The sequence below is a fragment of the Petromyzon marinus genome, unplaced genomic scaffold (assembly GCF_048934315.1).
Source record: "Petromyzon marinus isolate PM22_M1 ecotype Great Lakes invasive population unplaced genomic scaffold, UKy_Petmar_22M1.pri1.0 PM_G_Scaffold_11, whole genome shotgun sequence".
NCBI lineage: Eukaryota > Metazoa > Chordata > Hyperoartia > Petromyzontiformes > Petromyzontidae > Petromyzon > Petromyzon marinus.
Window position 1 is genome coordinate 1,620,007 of NW_027422662.1, and position 16,535 is coordinate 1,636,541.

The 16,535-nt window shown below is 49.3% G+C and overlaps 1 protein-coding gene across 1 annotated transcript; it reads left to right on the forward strand.

Moving 5' to 3' along the window:
* The first annotated feature begins 919 nt into the window (after positions 1-919).
* On the forward strand, positions 920-13,653 carry LOC142908922 (E3 ubiquitin-protein ligase CCNB1IP1-like). Its single transcript, XM_076059585.1, has 4 exons — positions 920-1,009; positions 9,960-10,321; positions 11,170-11,509; positions 12,077-13,653. Exons 2-4 carry the CDS (start codon positions 10,025-10,027, stop codon positions 12,289-12,291), a joined length of 852 nt encoding a protein of 283 aa, XP_075915700.1. The 5' UTR covers positions 920-1,009; positions 9,960-10,024; the 3' UTR covers positions 12,292-13,653.
* Positions 13,654-16,535: the final 2,882 nt, after the last annotated feature.

A 16,535-nucleotide genomic window follows, 5' to 3' on the forward strand; every position in this document is an offset into this window, starting at 1 on the left:
ATACAGTACCCTGGCGTCTACAAACTAAGTTGCCTCTGTGGTAGTAGTTACATTGGAGAAACCAAATGCCATGTCTCGGACCGCATTCGTGAACACAAAGCAGACCTGAAACACGGTAGGACCAACACCTCGGCCGTGGCAGATCACTGTTATAATTCAGTAGGCTCACATGACATTGACTTCTCCAAGATAGAGTTTCTTTGTAAGCCATCTGGCTACCATGAGAGATTCGTTCATGAGGCTATCCACTTATACAAGCATAGAGACAATTTCAACCGGGAAGATGGATTCTGGCTTAGCAATCATTGGAAAGATTTGATAAACCATTTCGGGTCTTTTTATTGTTCACGCTTACGGTGGCTTTCAGACAACATACATTAATTTTTCGTCTCCCCCCTCCTCTTTTCAGAACATAGATGGACTAGTCCTTCTAAATAAACTGCCAAATCGCTGCGCGTGGCGCTGACGTTTTTTTTTTATAAATAAATAAATACGCCGTTTATAAATAAATAAATTGATGCGGACCGACACACCTGATGACGACCGTTTGTGTTATGGTCGAAACGTCGTGAGAATTTTTATTGTTTTATATATATTTTATTATTTTATTGTTTCCCTTCAACGTGACTACCGAAAGAGCTAAGAATACGGAATATCATTTGGGTCATTTTTTTTGTAACTCAGATGAGATTTCTGATATTACCGCGTTTTATAAATATTTACATAACCAATAACTTTTTTTATTTTTTTAATCAGACCGCGCTAATACCAACGCGAGTTTTTATTGTTGATGGTGAATTTTGTAAATTCATCGTACGGTTAAAAAGAAAAAAGTTTTCCCGTAAAAAAATATAAAAATCTCTCCGCCTTGGAGCCAATCAGGTTTCAGTTTCTCCCCTCCCACGTGACGCAGAGTTTTCTGGCTCCTCCCCCTCCTGGCTCGCCGCCATTTTGAGAGTCGTGAGGGAGGTGAAGCCTGCGGCCTTGACAACGACGAAGATTCACCAGGGTCAGTGACAACCTCACACTCACACTGTGACAACCTCACACTCACACACACTGTGACAACCTCACACACACACACACTGACAACCTCACACTCACACTGTGACAACCTCACACTCACACACACTGACAACCTCACACACACTGACAACCTCACACTCACACACACTGTGACAACCTCACACACACACACTGTGACAACCTCACACTCACACACACACTGTGACAACCTCACACTCACACACACTGTGACAACCTCACACACACTGAAAACCTCACACTCACACACACACACTGTGACAACCTCACACTCACACACAGTGACAACCTCACACTCACACACACTGTGACAACCTCACACTCACACACACTGACAACCTCACACTCACTCACACACACTGTGACAACCTCACACTCACACACAGTGACAACCTCACACTCACACACACTGTGACAACCTCACACTCACACACACTGACAACCTCACACTCACTCACACACTGTGACAACCTCACAATCACACACACACTGACAACCTCACACTCACACACACACACTGACAAACTCACACTCACACTGTGACAACCTCACACTCACACACACTGTGACAACCTCACACTCACACACACTGTGACAACCTCACACTCACACACACTGTGACAACCTCACACACACACACACTGTGACAACCTCACACACACACTGTGACAACCTCACACTCACACACTGTGACAACCTCACACACACACACACTGTGACAACCTCACACTCACACACACTGTGACAACTTCACACTCACACACACTGTGACAACCTCACACTCACACACTGACAACCTCACACTCACACACACTGACAACCTCACACTCACACACTGACAACCTCACACACACACACTGACAACCTCACCCTCACACTCACACACTGACAACCTCACACTCACACACACACTGACAACCTCACCCTCACACACACACACTGACAACCTCACACTCACACACACACTGACAACCTCACACTCACACACTGACACACTGACAACCTCACCCTCACACACACACACTGACAACCTCACACACACACATACTGACAACCTCACACTCACACACACACACTGACAACCTCACACACACACACTGACAACCTCACACACACACTGACAACCTCACACTCACACACACTGACAACCTCACACTCACACACTGACAACCTCACACACTGACAACCTCACACACACACACACACTGACAACCTCACACTTACACATTGACAACCTCACTCACACACACACACTGACAACCTCACACACACTGACAAACTCACACACACACTGACAACCTCACACTCACACACACTGACAACCTCACACTCACACACTGACAACCTCACACTCACACACTGTGACAACCTCACACTCACACACTGACAACCTCACACACACTGACAAACTCACACACACACTGACAACCTCACACTCACACACTGACAACCTCACACTCACACACTGACAACCTCACACACACACTGACAACCTCACACTCACACACACACACTGACAACCTCACACACACACACACTGACAACCTCACACTCACACACACACACTGACAACCTCACACACACTGACAAACTCACACACACACTGACAACCTCACCCTCACACTCACACACTGACAACCTCACACTCACACACACACACACTGACAACCTCACACTCACACACTGACAACCTCACACACACACACTGACAACCTCACCCTCACACTCACACACTGACAACCTCACACTCACACACACACACTGACAACCTCACCCTCACACACACACACTGACAACCTCACACTCACACACACACTGACAACCTCACACTCACACACACACACTGACAACCTCACCCTCACACTCACACACTGACAACCTCACACTCACACACTGACAACCTCACACTCACACACTGACAACCTCACACTCACACACTGACACACTGACAACCTCACCCTCACACACACACACTGACAACCTCACACACACACATACTGACAACCTCACACTCACACACACACACTGACAACCTCACACACACACACTGACAACCTCACACACACACTGACAACCTCACACTCACACACACTGACAACCTCACACTCACACACTGACAACCTCACACACTGACAACCTCACACACACACACACACTGACAACCTCACACTTACACATTGACAACCTCACTCACACACACACACTGACAACCTCACACACACTGACAAACTCACACACACACTGACAACCTCACACTCACACACACTGACAACCTCACACTCACACACTGACAACCTCACACTCACACACTGACAACCTCACACACACACTGACAACCTCACACTCACACACACACACTGACAACCTCACACACACACACACTGACAACCTCACACTCACACACACACACTGACAACCTCACACTCACACACATACACTGACAACCTCACACTTACACACTGACAACCTCACTCACACACACACACACACTGACAACCTCACACACACTGACAAACTCACACACACACTGACAACCTCACACTCACACACACTGACAACCTCACACACACTGACAACCTCACACTCACACACTGACAACCTCACACTCACACACACTGACAACCTCACACACACACAGGCTGACAATCTCACACACACACACTGACAACCTCACACTCACACACTGACAACCTCACACACTGACAACCTCACACTCACACACACTGACAATCTCACACTCACACACTGACCTCACACTCACACACTGACAACCTCACACTCACACACTGACAACCTCACACACACTGACAATCTCACACTCACACACTGACAACCTCACACTCACATACTGACAACCTCACACACACACTGACAAACTCACACACTGACAACCTCACACTCACACACACTGACAATCTCACACACACACAGGCAGACAATCTCACACACACACACACTGACAATCTCACACACACACAGGCAGACAATCTCACACACACACACTGACAATCTCACACACACAGAGACTGACAATCTCACACACACACACACACAGGCTGACAATCTCACACACACACACACTGACAATCTCTCACACACACACAGGCTGACAATCTCACACTCACACAGGCTGACAATCTCACACACACTGACAATCTCTCACACACACATAGGCAGACAACCTCACACACACACAGGCAGACAATCTCACACACACACACACTGACAACCTCACACACACACAGGCAGACAATCTCACCCACACACACAGGCAGACAATCTCACACACACAGGCAGACAATCTCACACACACAGGCAGACAATCTCACACACACACACAGGCAGACAATCTCACACACACAGACTGATAATCTCACACTCACAGGCATACAATCTCACACACACAGACTGATAATCTCACACACACAGGCAGACAATCTCACACACACACAGACTGACAATCTCACACACACACACACTGACATTCTCACACACACACAGACTGACAATCTCACACACACATGCTGACAATCTCACACACACACACAGACTGACAATCTCACACACAGGCAGACAATCTCACACACACACACTGACAATCTCACACACACACACAGGCAGACAATCTCACCCACACACAGGCTGACAATCTCACACACACACACTGACAATCTCAAACACACACACAGGCAGACAATCTCACCCACACACACAGGCTGACAATCTCACACACACAGGCTGACAATCTCACACACACACAGTCTGACAATCTCACACTCACACAGACTGACAATCTCTCACACACACAGACTGACAATCTCTCACACACACAGACTGACAATCTCTCACACACACAGGCTGACAATCTCACACTCACACAGACTGACAATCTCACACACACAGGCAGACAATCTCACACACACACAGTCTGACAATCTCACACTCACACAGACTGACAAACTCTCACACACACAGGCTTGATAAAATAAAATAACACAATAAAATTCTCACGACGTTTCGGCCACAACATAAGCGGCCTTCATCAGGTGAAGGGACGAGACTGTCTGGAGGACAGCGCTGGAGCGAACACAGCCACGCTCAGATCACGACCTTTAAGCTGTGTGAGAAGAAACAAAGCGCCTTGACAAAGGAATTAGCATATAATTTAGCATTGAAATAGCTGAGTGATTAGCTTGTGACTGGTCACAGAAATGGCTATGTTAAAGTTAAAGCATACACATCCGCAGAGGCACCCCTTGACAAAGGAATTAGCATTGAATTTAGCTAATCACTCAGCTATTTCAATGCTAAATTCTATGCTAATTCCTTTGTCAAGGCGCTCTGTTTCTTCTCACACAGCTTAAAGGTCGCGGTCTGAGCTTGGCTGTGTTCGCTCCAGCGCTGTCCTCCAGACAGTCTTGTCCCTTCACCTGATGAAGGCCGCTTGTGTTGTGGCCGAAACGTCGTGAGAATTTTATTGTGTTATTTTATCAATTTATTATTTTATTCTCATTCTACGTGGTGGTGACTTTACCGAAAGACGTCACACGGTCGCCCGCAACCACTCTCCCGCACCGTGACGTCACGCGTGCCTCAACCCCCTCCCCCACCGTGACGTCACGAGCGCAGCTGCAGGGTGACGTCACCGAGCGTGTGGATTGCTGTGAGGTAAAAACAACACAAAACTATATATTTTTTTCTATATCTCACATTAAACACTTCGGGGTTCATATCAAGCAGAGGGCTGTTATTTTACGTTGCCGAGTAGTTTGATTATAAATACAATTTTACACGTCTTTTTTTTTAAGACTTCGGAGTTGCTACGTCTGAGGGGGGTTTTTTGTTCTTAATTTTTTCTCACCCCTTGAAGGTCACGAAACAAGCGATAAAAAGTGCGGGAATCCGAGTGTTTATAAATAACAAAAACAATATTACACGCTGGGGGGGGAGGGGTTAACAGGTCCCTGCAGGGTGGGCTGGTAGGAACATTGGAATTTTGTCAAGTCTCTGCGCTGTCTATTCCTGATTTTACACCCAAACAGCACGAGATTTCACTTCGTTAAAGTATTGAAAGGGGACGGACGGACACATTAATCTATTGCAGGCTGGTACACTCAGTTTACAATCTTCGCTACTACCAGTATAAAGGATGTCAGTGACAAGAGAGTGACTCTCAATGACGTCACTCACGTGGTTAAACAAAGGATGACAGTGACAAGAGAGTGACTCTCAATGACGTCACTCACGTGGTTAAATAAAGGATGACAGTCACACGAGATTTCACTTCGTTAGAGTATTGAAAGGGGATGGACGGACGGACACATTCATCTATTGCAGGCTGGTACACTCAGTTTACAATCTTCCTTCCTACCAGTAAAAGTCGCCTCATAGTAGTGATGAGACACCACGTCTGAGGGTTACCCTCTGAGGGTTACCCTCAGACGTGGTGTCTCACTAAACACAAACAATAAAAAAAGCGCGGGAAACCCTCAAAAAGTTGTGAGGCGATGGATTTAATTCATTTATTTTATTTTTTATTTGGTATCGCCCTGTGAGCCACGACCCAGCGTCGCTTTCGTGAGGGCGAAACTTTCATCAGCCTCATGGGGTCCACAACATTTTACTTTGCTTGGAAATACGACGTTTTACACCCCCCCCTCCCATCCCCAGCGATTCGATTGCTGTGCAGGGTTTGGAATGTGCTAGGAGATGTTAACTACCTCGCCTGTTATCATCACGGTGACTAGGAGATGTTAACTACCTCGCCTGTCATCATCACGGTGACTAGGAGATGTTAACTACCTCGCCTGTCATCATCACGGTGACTAGGAGATGTTAACTACCTCGCCTGTCATCATCACGGTGACTAGGAGATGTTAACTACCTCGCCTGTCATCATCACGGTGACTAGGAGATGTTAACTACCTCGCCTGTTGTCATCAAGGTGACTAGGAGATGTTAACTACCTCGCCTGTCATCATCACGGTGACTAGGAGATGTTAACTACCTCGCCTGTTATCATCACGGTGACTAGGAGATGTTAACTACCTCGCCTGTCATCACGGTGACTAGGAGATGTTAACTACCTCACCTGTCATAATCACGGTGACTAGGAGATGTTAACTACCTCGCCTGTTATCATCACGGTAACTAGGAGATGTTAACTACCTCACCTGTTGTCATCAAGGTGACTAGGAGATGTTAACTACCTCGCCTGTCATCACGGTGACTAGGAGATGTTAACTACCTCGCCTGTTATCATCACGGTGACTAGGAGATGTTAACTACCTCGCCTGTTGTCATCAAGGTGACTAGGAGATGTTAACTACCTCGCCTGTCGTCATCACGGTGACTAGGAGATGTTAACTACCTCGCCTGTTATCATCATGGTGACTAGGAGATGTTATCTACCTCGCCTGTTGTCATCACGGTGACTAGGAGATGTTAACTACCTCGCCTGTCGTCATCACGGTGACTAGGAGATGTTAACTACCTCGCCTGTTATCATCACGGTGACTAGGAGATGTTAACTACCTCGCCTGTTATCATCACGGTGACTAGGAGATGTTAACTACCTCGCCTGTCATCATCACCGTGACTAGGAGATGTTAACTACCTCGCCTGTTGTCATCAAGGTGACTAGGAGATGTTAACTACCTCGCCTGTTATCATCACGGTGACTAGGAGATGTTAACTACCTCGCCTGTTATCATCACGGTGACTAGGAGATGTTAGCTACCTCGCCTGTTGTCATCAAGGTGACTAGGAGATGTTAACTACCTCGCCTGTTATCATCACGGTGACTAGGAGATGTTAACTACCTCGCCTGTTATCATCACGGTGACTAGATGTTAACATCCTCGCCTGGCCTACAGGAGATCGTCGGTTCGCACCCAGGCCCTGACCACGCTTGCTCCTGCTGCTGTATATTTGGAGTCTGCGTCTCTCTCCCCATGTTGATTGCGTGGATTTGTCTCAGGGTCCTCCGATTTTTCCCGATACGGGGCCATCCATTTAGTTCGTTGTCATGGAGGGGGATACCCAAAATGCGTACGCTTGCATATGGGGGGGTCTACTCACAATGTACGCATAGGAAATGGGGGGGGGGGGTTGAAGCCTCGATAATAATGCAGCCGGCGGTGGACTATCTGTTTGCTTAAACACGTTAATATTAATAATTGATCGTTTCTGCGTGGATTACATATCGGCCGTTCTACAGGATTCTAGGGGGTGGGGGGGGGTGATGCGTCAGGCGAACGTACGTAGGCAGGTGGGGGGGGGGGGTGTGTAAAAAGTCCGCGTGCGTACGGGGTCAGGTTTTGACAGATTTTTGCGTACGCACGAAAGGGATGGCCCCTACACATTTAGATACTGTACAGCACTCTACACGGAGTGATCCCAGCTGTCCGGCAATGGTTTGTGTGATCATTCTCTGTACTACAGAGTGGCATGTGTGTCATCTCCATTGGTTTCCTCCGAGTTTCCCTCCCATAGCTAAACCCACAAACACAGTGGAACTGGTACTTGCCAGAACCACATCCCAAAGCTAAAAGATTACCTGGAAATGGCTCAGTGGGAGGGATCACAGCAACATCGCCCCCTCTTGTGCAAACTTGGCAGGACCCCTCCTGAAGAAGAGTTGAGACTCAGTGGGGCTATCCTGAGCAACAGGCGTATTCATACATTAACAATACGGATGAATACAGACGGCACATTGAGTGTGGCATGCAGTCATTATCCTCTGCCATTGTCAATCGACTTGTGGAACGAAGGCCTCCCCAATTCGTCCCAATCTCAAGTGGTGAGGACTCAACACAGCCAGTCAGCCACTGACAAGCTCACTCACCCATTAACTCACTCACCCACCACACTGCAGGTCACAGCAGCACATTCGCGCAGCTAGTCAGCCACTGACAAGCTCCCTCACCCACTAACTCACTCATCCAACCACCCACTCATCACATTGAAGGTTACGACAGCACGCTAAGCCAGCCAGCCACTGACAGGCTCACTCACCCACTAATTCACTTGCACCCACTCACCAAACTGCAAGCACAACAAGACACTCACTGAGCCAACCAGCCACTGACTAGTTCACTCACTCACCCACGCACGCATCCACTTACCCACTCACCACATTGCAGGTCACGACAGCACACTAAAGCCAGTCGGCCACTCACAGGCTCACTCACCCACTAACTCACCCACCCACTCACCAAACTGCAGGCACAACAAGACACTCACTGAACCAGTCAGCCACTGACAAGTTCACTCACCCAGAAACCCATCCACTCACCCCACCACCCTGCAGGTCACAACACACTCACCCTCGCAGAGGTTTTTGGGCAAGCGTTGCGCACTTTCAGATGCGCTTCTGCGTCCGTCTGGAACCATTTTCCTTCCGCTATTAGGAATCCACTGAAACTGTGCATTTTAAAATCATCTAGATTGAAGACTAATTTCTTTTGCACTGGTCTTTGTGTTTTGTTTCTTGTCCTCTACCCGTACCTCCGATTAGCAAGGTTCGCTCTGTACGGTGTGAAATAAGTTCAACGTGCATACACCCAGCCCATCAGCCACTTACAAGTTCGCTCACTCACCCACAAACTCATCCACCCACTCACCAAACCGCAGGTCAGAACACTCCCCCTGCTCAGCAATTTATCCTCTAAAACCGTCGCTCTCCCAACTGATTTCTGTTTGCTTCGCCATCGTACTTTACCTCACTTGCTTCCGTCATTACGCTGACCAAGATCTCTCGCCACCCTTAACGAACGAGACCGCACCCCGGTGCTCTCTCTGGAGCTCTGAGCCGGTCAATAAACGGCAGGAGCTCGCAAAAAAAAAAACGCGAACGCATTTCGCGCGCTCCATGCGAAAACGTGTTTCACCCGCGATTCGTTTCCCTCAACCAGAACGGCGGCGACTGGGAACAGGAGAACTGGCGACCCCCCGGGGCCAGTGGTCAGGCGGGGAGGAAATGTCGGCGCACGAACAAATTCTGGTGTGCAACTTGAGGAAGTGCCGGCGCATTGTCGGCGACTTCGCCTGGGTCACCTCCTGCTCGCATCTCTTTTGCGACGAGGACGGCGAACGCGAGTTCAAGACGGGGGCGGCCGCCTGCCCGGCGTGCGGCGCCTTGCCGCGCGGCAGCCTGGACGTGGTGCGGGTCTGCTTGAACCCCCCCGAGGAGCACAAGTCCATGGTGCTGGCGGGCCTAGGGCCGGACGTCATCCAGGAGATATGTTCGCGGGCGCTTTCATTCTGGATCTTTCAGGTATCGGCGACGGATCGGTGACTTTTTAAAAATAAAAATAAAATTTATTTTTAAAAAGTAACAAACTGAAATGTTTTATATTTTAGCGGATAAAGTCCCACTGAGCTACGTAACCTCTTTTTTTTGCAGAAGCGACCTGGCCATCACGAATGATAGCCCAACCCAAGCGGCTGTTATCATCACGTGGAAATTTACAGCAGTCAAATACTCTAAAACGCGTTAGATGTCGTTTCTAAACATTGGGAGGGAAAAATCAGAGGACCTGGAGAAAATCCACACGGCCACTGGGAGAACGTGCAAACTCCAAACATAAGTAGTGACTAACTCGGAGACAAAAAGACTTGGAGGCATTTCTTTATTTAGCGAGCACCATTGGAATGACGCAGTTAATATTTAGTCCGTCTATTATCGGTGGCACTACTTAGAACATGTACAGCGTTTAAGATGTCACTCTTGAATTAATTTGCGTGATTTATGAATATTTTTCTCCTGCTGGGTTCTTTCGGTAAAGTCACGTAGAATGGAGATAAAATAATAAAAATAATAACAGAATTTATTATGTTATTATTATTTTAATTTTTATTACAGAATAAATTCTGTTTTATTTTTTTATCTCAATTCTACGTGGTGACTTTACCGAAAGAACCCAGAAGATGAATCCCTGCAGTCACGAAAGCTTTAAATTGAAAATTATGAATATTTGTTTTTCATTCTTTCGAATTTTTTTTGGAGCTTCGTCATTCCCAGAGGCTTCGCTAACCGAGTTATTCTTCTACACGTAAGTCCCCTTGCGCGTACGGCTCTTTAACCGATAAAAAATACGTTTAATCAAATTTTCCATCTCGCAGGTGCACCAGGAGAGACTGTATCAGGAACACTTGGCCGTGAAATCAAAGAGGCTCAGGGTGCAGTCTGAGGACCGCTTCAAGCAGGAGATCCAGAACAAGGTCACGGAGGTCGCCACTCTGAAGCGGCAGTTCTCGCTTGCTAAGAGCGAGCTGGCCAAGTTCAAGAAGAGGTACAACGAGGCTGCCGAGAAACTGCTGGAGAGGGACCGGGAGCAGAAGAAACTGCAGGTTTCCTACGATCGCCTCCGCCTGCGATTCTCCGCTATCGACGAGGGGAGACGCGCTGAGGAGGAGGAGGCTCTGAACGGCGCGGCGTCCTCGCCATTCATAGTGAGATTCGGTAGGGCCGTTTGAACTTTAGTAATAGGTTTTTACCCTTTTAGCTGGCACAAAAACTGACACCTTTATTCAAGGCATCATGTTTGCAATAACCACAACACAAGCAGTCAAAATGCAAACAAAAGAGACAACTCTGATAATAATATGCACTGTCCTTGAATTTGATTGGTCCACACCCGAGACGGCTTTTCTTAGAGCCTAGTCTCCACTGGTGTTGGACCAGAAGACGCCAAAAGGCGTACAACTCAAAAACAGCGCACCATCAGGGAGTATTGAGGGCTCGGGGTAAACCTTTACATTATGAGACCTCCTTTGCCAGTAACAAGATATAGGAATAGGTTTTTACCCTTTTGGCTGGCACAACAAAAACTGACACCTTTATACAAGGAATCATGTTTGCAATAACCACAACACAAGCAGTCAAAAATGCAAACGAAAAGAAACAACTCTGGTAATGATATGTTTGAACTTTGTTAGGAACCGACCAAGCAGGGAAAATGGGGATAGGTTCATACGGTGACGTTTTGTACGTAATGTAATTTTTTCCCCCACCCCCCCCCCCCTGTAGCAGAGACGTCGACCCCGCGAACATCGCAAGGCGCGGAGGGAAACGCGTGGAGCTGGATGATGAAGACGCCTCCGTGCTGCCGCCCTGAGGGGACGGAGTTTGCGCCGAGGCCGTTGTTTTTCGACGGCAGCCCCCCGGGCAGGTCGCCGCAATCCGACGGCTTCCTCCGCTTCCCCTTCCCCGCCAAAGCCGCGGTGACCGGAGCCAGGAAGTGACCTCCCCCCGGTAACAACGCGAGAGTCCTTCCCTTCGCGCCCGCCTCCTCGCCCTCCAATGCGGTCGCAAGGGGTTCCCCAAAAAAAAAACTCGTGGGGAAAAAAAACGACGCAAAAAGGACCTCGCCCACTGGCCTCACCGCTCATCAGATTCCTGTGGTCTTAACGCTGCCCGCAGGTCATCTGCCTACTACCCTGTGGCGCTTGGCAGGAGCCTCTCGTCGTCACCGCCAGTCGATTGCCTCCTCTGAGCGCAAACGGAATCCGAATCGGAAATATTTATTTACGCTGGAGGTAGGAATCCGACAAGCTGTGAAGCTCTTTTCCCACAGACTTCTGGTCGGGGGCCCCGGGGTAAAAACGTTACAGCGACAAACAAATACAAAAAACCACGTCGTGCACAAGCGTCACGGGGTCCACGCGTGCGAGCGCGCGCCTCGTCGCCCCCGTCAGTTGTGTTCGGAGAGCCGCTCGCTGGAGATTCTCACGCACGACGACGACGATAACGCCGCGTCATTGAGCTATCGTTTGTGATGGCCAGGTCGCTTATGAAAATAGCTGCGTGGGTCGGTGGGTCCTCGGCCTGGTAAAATGAAAAATAAATTTGTTGAGTTTAATAGTTTCAATTCGTTACTACTTTAGCGCACACCAATTGTGTTCTGGGAGAGCAAACCCACAACGTTGACAGTGGAGTTTGACGTCCCGCTTGGTGATCACCACCAGCGGCAGTAACTGAACGACCGCACTCCGTTCACGTGACAAACGTCTCCCATTGGCCGTGCCGGGTGGGGCTCACAGGGTTACGTCACTTTCACATCCATCAGAAACTTTTGTCTATACTGGAGGAATCCGTGCAGCCCTACAGGAGGTTGTAGGTGCGATCCCAATTCTGACAGCTGCTGCCGTATATTTGGAGCTTGCGTCTCTCTCACTCTCTCATCATCATCATCATCACCACAGTGGCTATGAGATGTTAACTACCTCACCCGGTCTACAGGAGGTCGTGGGTTCGATCCCGACTCTGACAGCTGCTGCTATAAACCGTGGCCGATGAGCTCCCGCTTTCGACCCCGCCGATTTGCGTGCTGGAGAGTAAACCCATGACATTTACCGCTTGAGCACCGTTAATTTTTTCCAGCGGGTAGGTTACCAGGTGTCGTCGTTGGCGTTCGGGGGAGGGGGGACAGGTCGGTGGTGGCGGCGCTCGTGACGGCACAGAGGGGTTTGCCGTTTAGAATCTCGCTGCGGCCGACCCAGGAGTTACCGTGGTGCGCGTTATGTCTCAATGTTGTGTTGGAGTAAGTGCTGTTCACAAGAGGGAACCTGTTCCATTTGTTTTTCATTAAAAAGTTTAGGACTTTGCGGCCGCCAAAAACACTTCCTTTACATTACACAGACCACCCATACAGGTCGACACAACAACCGCCATTCGCCACTAAGTGGCGGTGACCTCACCACATCGCTTGTGCCAGGCTATGTGCATGTTGAGGCCACGTGAAGTGTCGAAGGCCCACTGGTAGGAGGTTATGGGGCAGACCCAGGTGCCAGGGGTCCACTGACTGAAATGAATGGCCGATGCACCACCTGTGCCCCGTACTGTGCCAACTTGCTGTGCTTCAGCCACCCAATTGCCCAGCAGCAGCATTCACGAGCCTCCTCCAATTCGGCCGATCTAGACACCACTGGTACCAGTCTACTCAGCTCCACATCCTCTTGTACCACATCACTCCATCTCTTCTCGTTTAGCCCCCTCTATCTGGCTGAACAAAAGCTGTTTAGGCATGTGGGCTACATGACCCAACTAATGCAACCTTGCCTGCCAGAGGAGCTCACCGATGGGATTTTGTCCAGATCTTTTAAAGATCTGTGAGCTCCTCACACAATCCAGCCTGGTTAAACCCAGGATGGATCTTAGGCAGGCCAGCCTAAATGTTTCTAACCAGGGAAGATTTTCCTTTAGGGGGGTTTACATTTTGCAAGCGTAGAGAAGGGAGGGCATGACTGGCCGAGAAGATCCGAAGCTTCATAGGGAGTGACAGACCAGGTAGCTTTACGCAACTGATGGAAAGTTAATGCCGCTTGACTGATTCGGAATGAGACCTCTGTTGTCAAACCGGAGCTGGTCATGAGCACACTGCCCAGGTATGGAAAACTCTTCACTCTCTCCACAAACACAAAGATCCCCCATATAGCCTTAACAGGCCGGCATGGCACATGAAGGGGTGAGTGGCAAGCACAATGCCACGTCAGAATTGGGTATTACAGATAGGTAGCCTGCCGCCAACAAAAGAAAAGCTCCAGCAGAATTGCTTCATTATTTAGTTCTATCCATGGCTGGGTGAGCACGTCCCTACTTATCAAGCATTGTGCTCACCATTGTACCGAGTCACTTAAACGCAGGCGAGCTGCTGCTTCTCTACTGCATGAAAGTGACATGGCATGTTATCGTGAAACACCTCTATAGGCTTATCTTCCAAAGCCTCCAATTTGTGCGCAAGCTTTAACCCGCATTACATCGCCAATACTAACTAAAATAGCGCCTTCATCTACTGGCAGAAATTTAGTAACACGCTTTTCAAGATGATTACAAATCAGAACCTCTGAGTGCGTGTGATCCAGCCACCGTTTAACGCACTAAAACATCACCTATTGATAATACTCATGTTTAGTTTCATATCGCATCATCATTCATTGCAAATTGCATCTCACCATCGCTGAGGAACCTCAGGCATACAGGCTGTGAGCCAACACCAACAATTAGCCAAGCTCTGCAGTCCTCTGCAAATTAAGTTAATGAGTGTTGATCCCTCCAATTTGCACAATTGGCTCCGTACCGTGCAAAAGAAGTTCAACATACACGCATACAGAAGGGATCTACAATATTTAGTCTGCACTTTGCTGTACTGCCTTCTTCCGGCGTGCCGGGGAGTGGCACCTCGACGTCCATGGGAAGGGATTTTCGCAAAACGTGTGCGGTCCAGCCACCCTCACTGCCTCTGCGGTGCTGGATTAGAGGCTACATACAGCATAGCCATCACCACCAAGCTATCTGTGATCCCCGAGATGCCTTTGTCCGTCTCCAAATTACACGCACTTTGCCCGTCTTAATGCAATGGACGCCACAAATACAGACTCTGAAATATCGAATCTCACGAATGCTTACCTACCCTGCTTGGTGGGTTAGCACAGGGGCCCCCAACCCCCTGTTAGGAACCGGGCCGCACAGCAGCAGGAGGTGAGCAGTGAGTCCGCGTGTGGCCCGCCCCCATTATTTTATTATTTACCACTTCCGTCCGCGCCTCTTTCCCGCACTGCGCACTTGTCTCAGTCACAGTGTTGGTATAAAGCCCACAAGCTCTAACCCCCTAGTAGCCACAATGTGTAATAAACAAACGTCGCTGGAGAGCTTCTTTGAAAAGGGGGAAAGACCCAATGATGAACCCCCCCCCTCCCCCGGTCCGTGAAAAAAATTGTCTTCCACGAAACCGGTCCCTGGTGCCAAAAAGGGTGGGGGCCGCTGGGTTAGCACATTCCAAATGTAGCGTAATAGCGCCGTCTGCCGACTGAAAGTTATAAATACAGTGTACGGCAGTACATACGTCAGCAGGCGACAGTACACATGGGGGGAAGACCACTAGGACAGAGTTCATGGCCCCGATGATGGCAGCCTCGGCCGGTTGGTGCGCCCTGTTTTATCCAGTTTTGTCTTGAGAGGGGCTTGCTGTTCAACACACTCGTGCTGGTGAGAGAGGCCTGCTGTTCATCACACCCGTGCTGGTGAGAGAGGCCTGCTGTTGAGAGGCCTGCTGTTCATCACACCCGTGCTTGTGAGAGAGGCCTGCTGTTCAGTACACCCGTGTTGAGGGGCCTGCTGTTCAGCACACCCTTGCTGGTGAGAGAGGCCTGCTGTTGAGAGGCCTGCTGTTCAGCACACCTGCGCTGGTGAGAGAGGCCTGCTGTTGAGGGGCCTGCTGTTCAGCACACCCGTGCTGGTGAGAGGGGCCTGCTGTTCATCACATCCGTGTTGGTGAGAGGGGCCTGCTGTTCAGCAAACCCGTGCTGGTGAGAGAGGCCTGCTGTTCAGCACACCCGTGTTGAGGGGTCTGCTGTTCAGCACACCCGTGCTGGTGAGAGGGGCCTGCTGTTGAGGGGCCTGCTGTTCAGCACACCCGTGCTGGTGAGAGAGGCCTGCTGTTCAGCACACCCGTGTTGAGGGGCCTACTGTTCAGTACACCCGTGCTGGT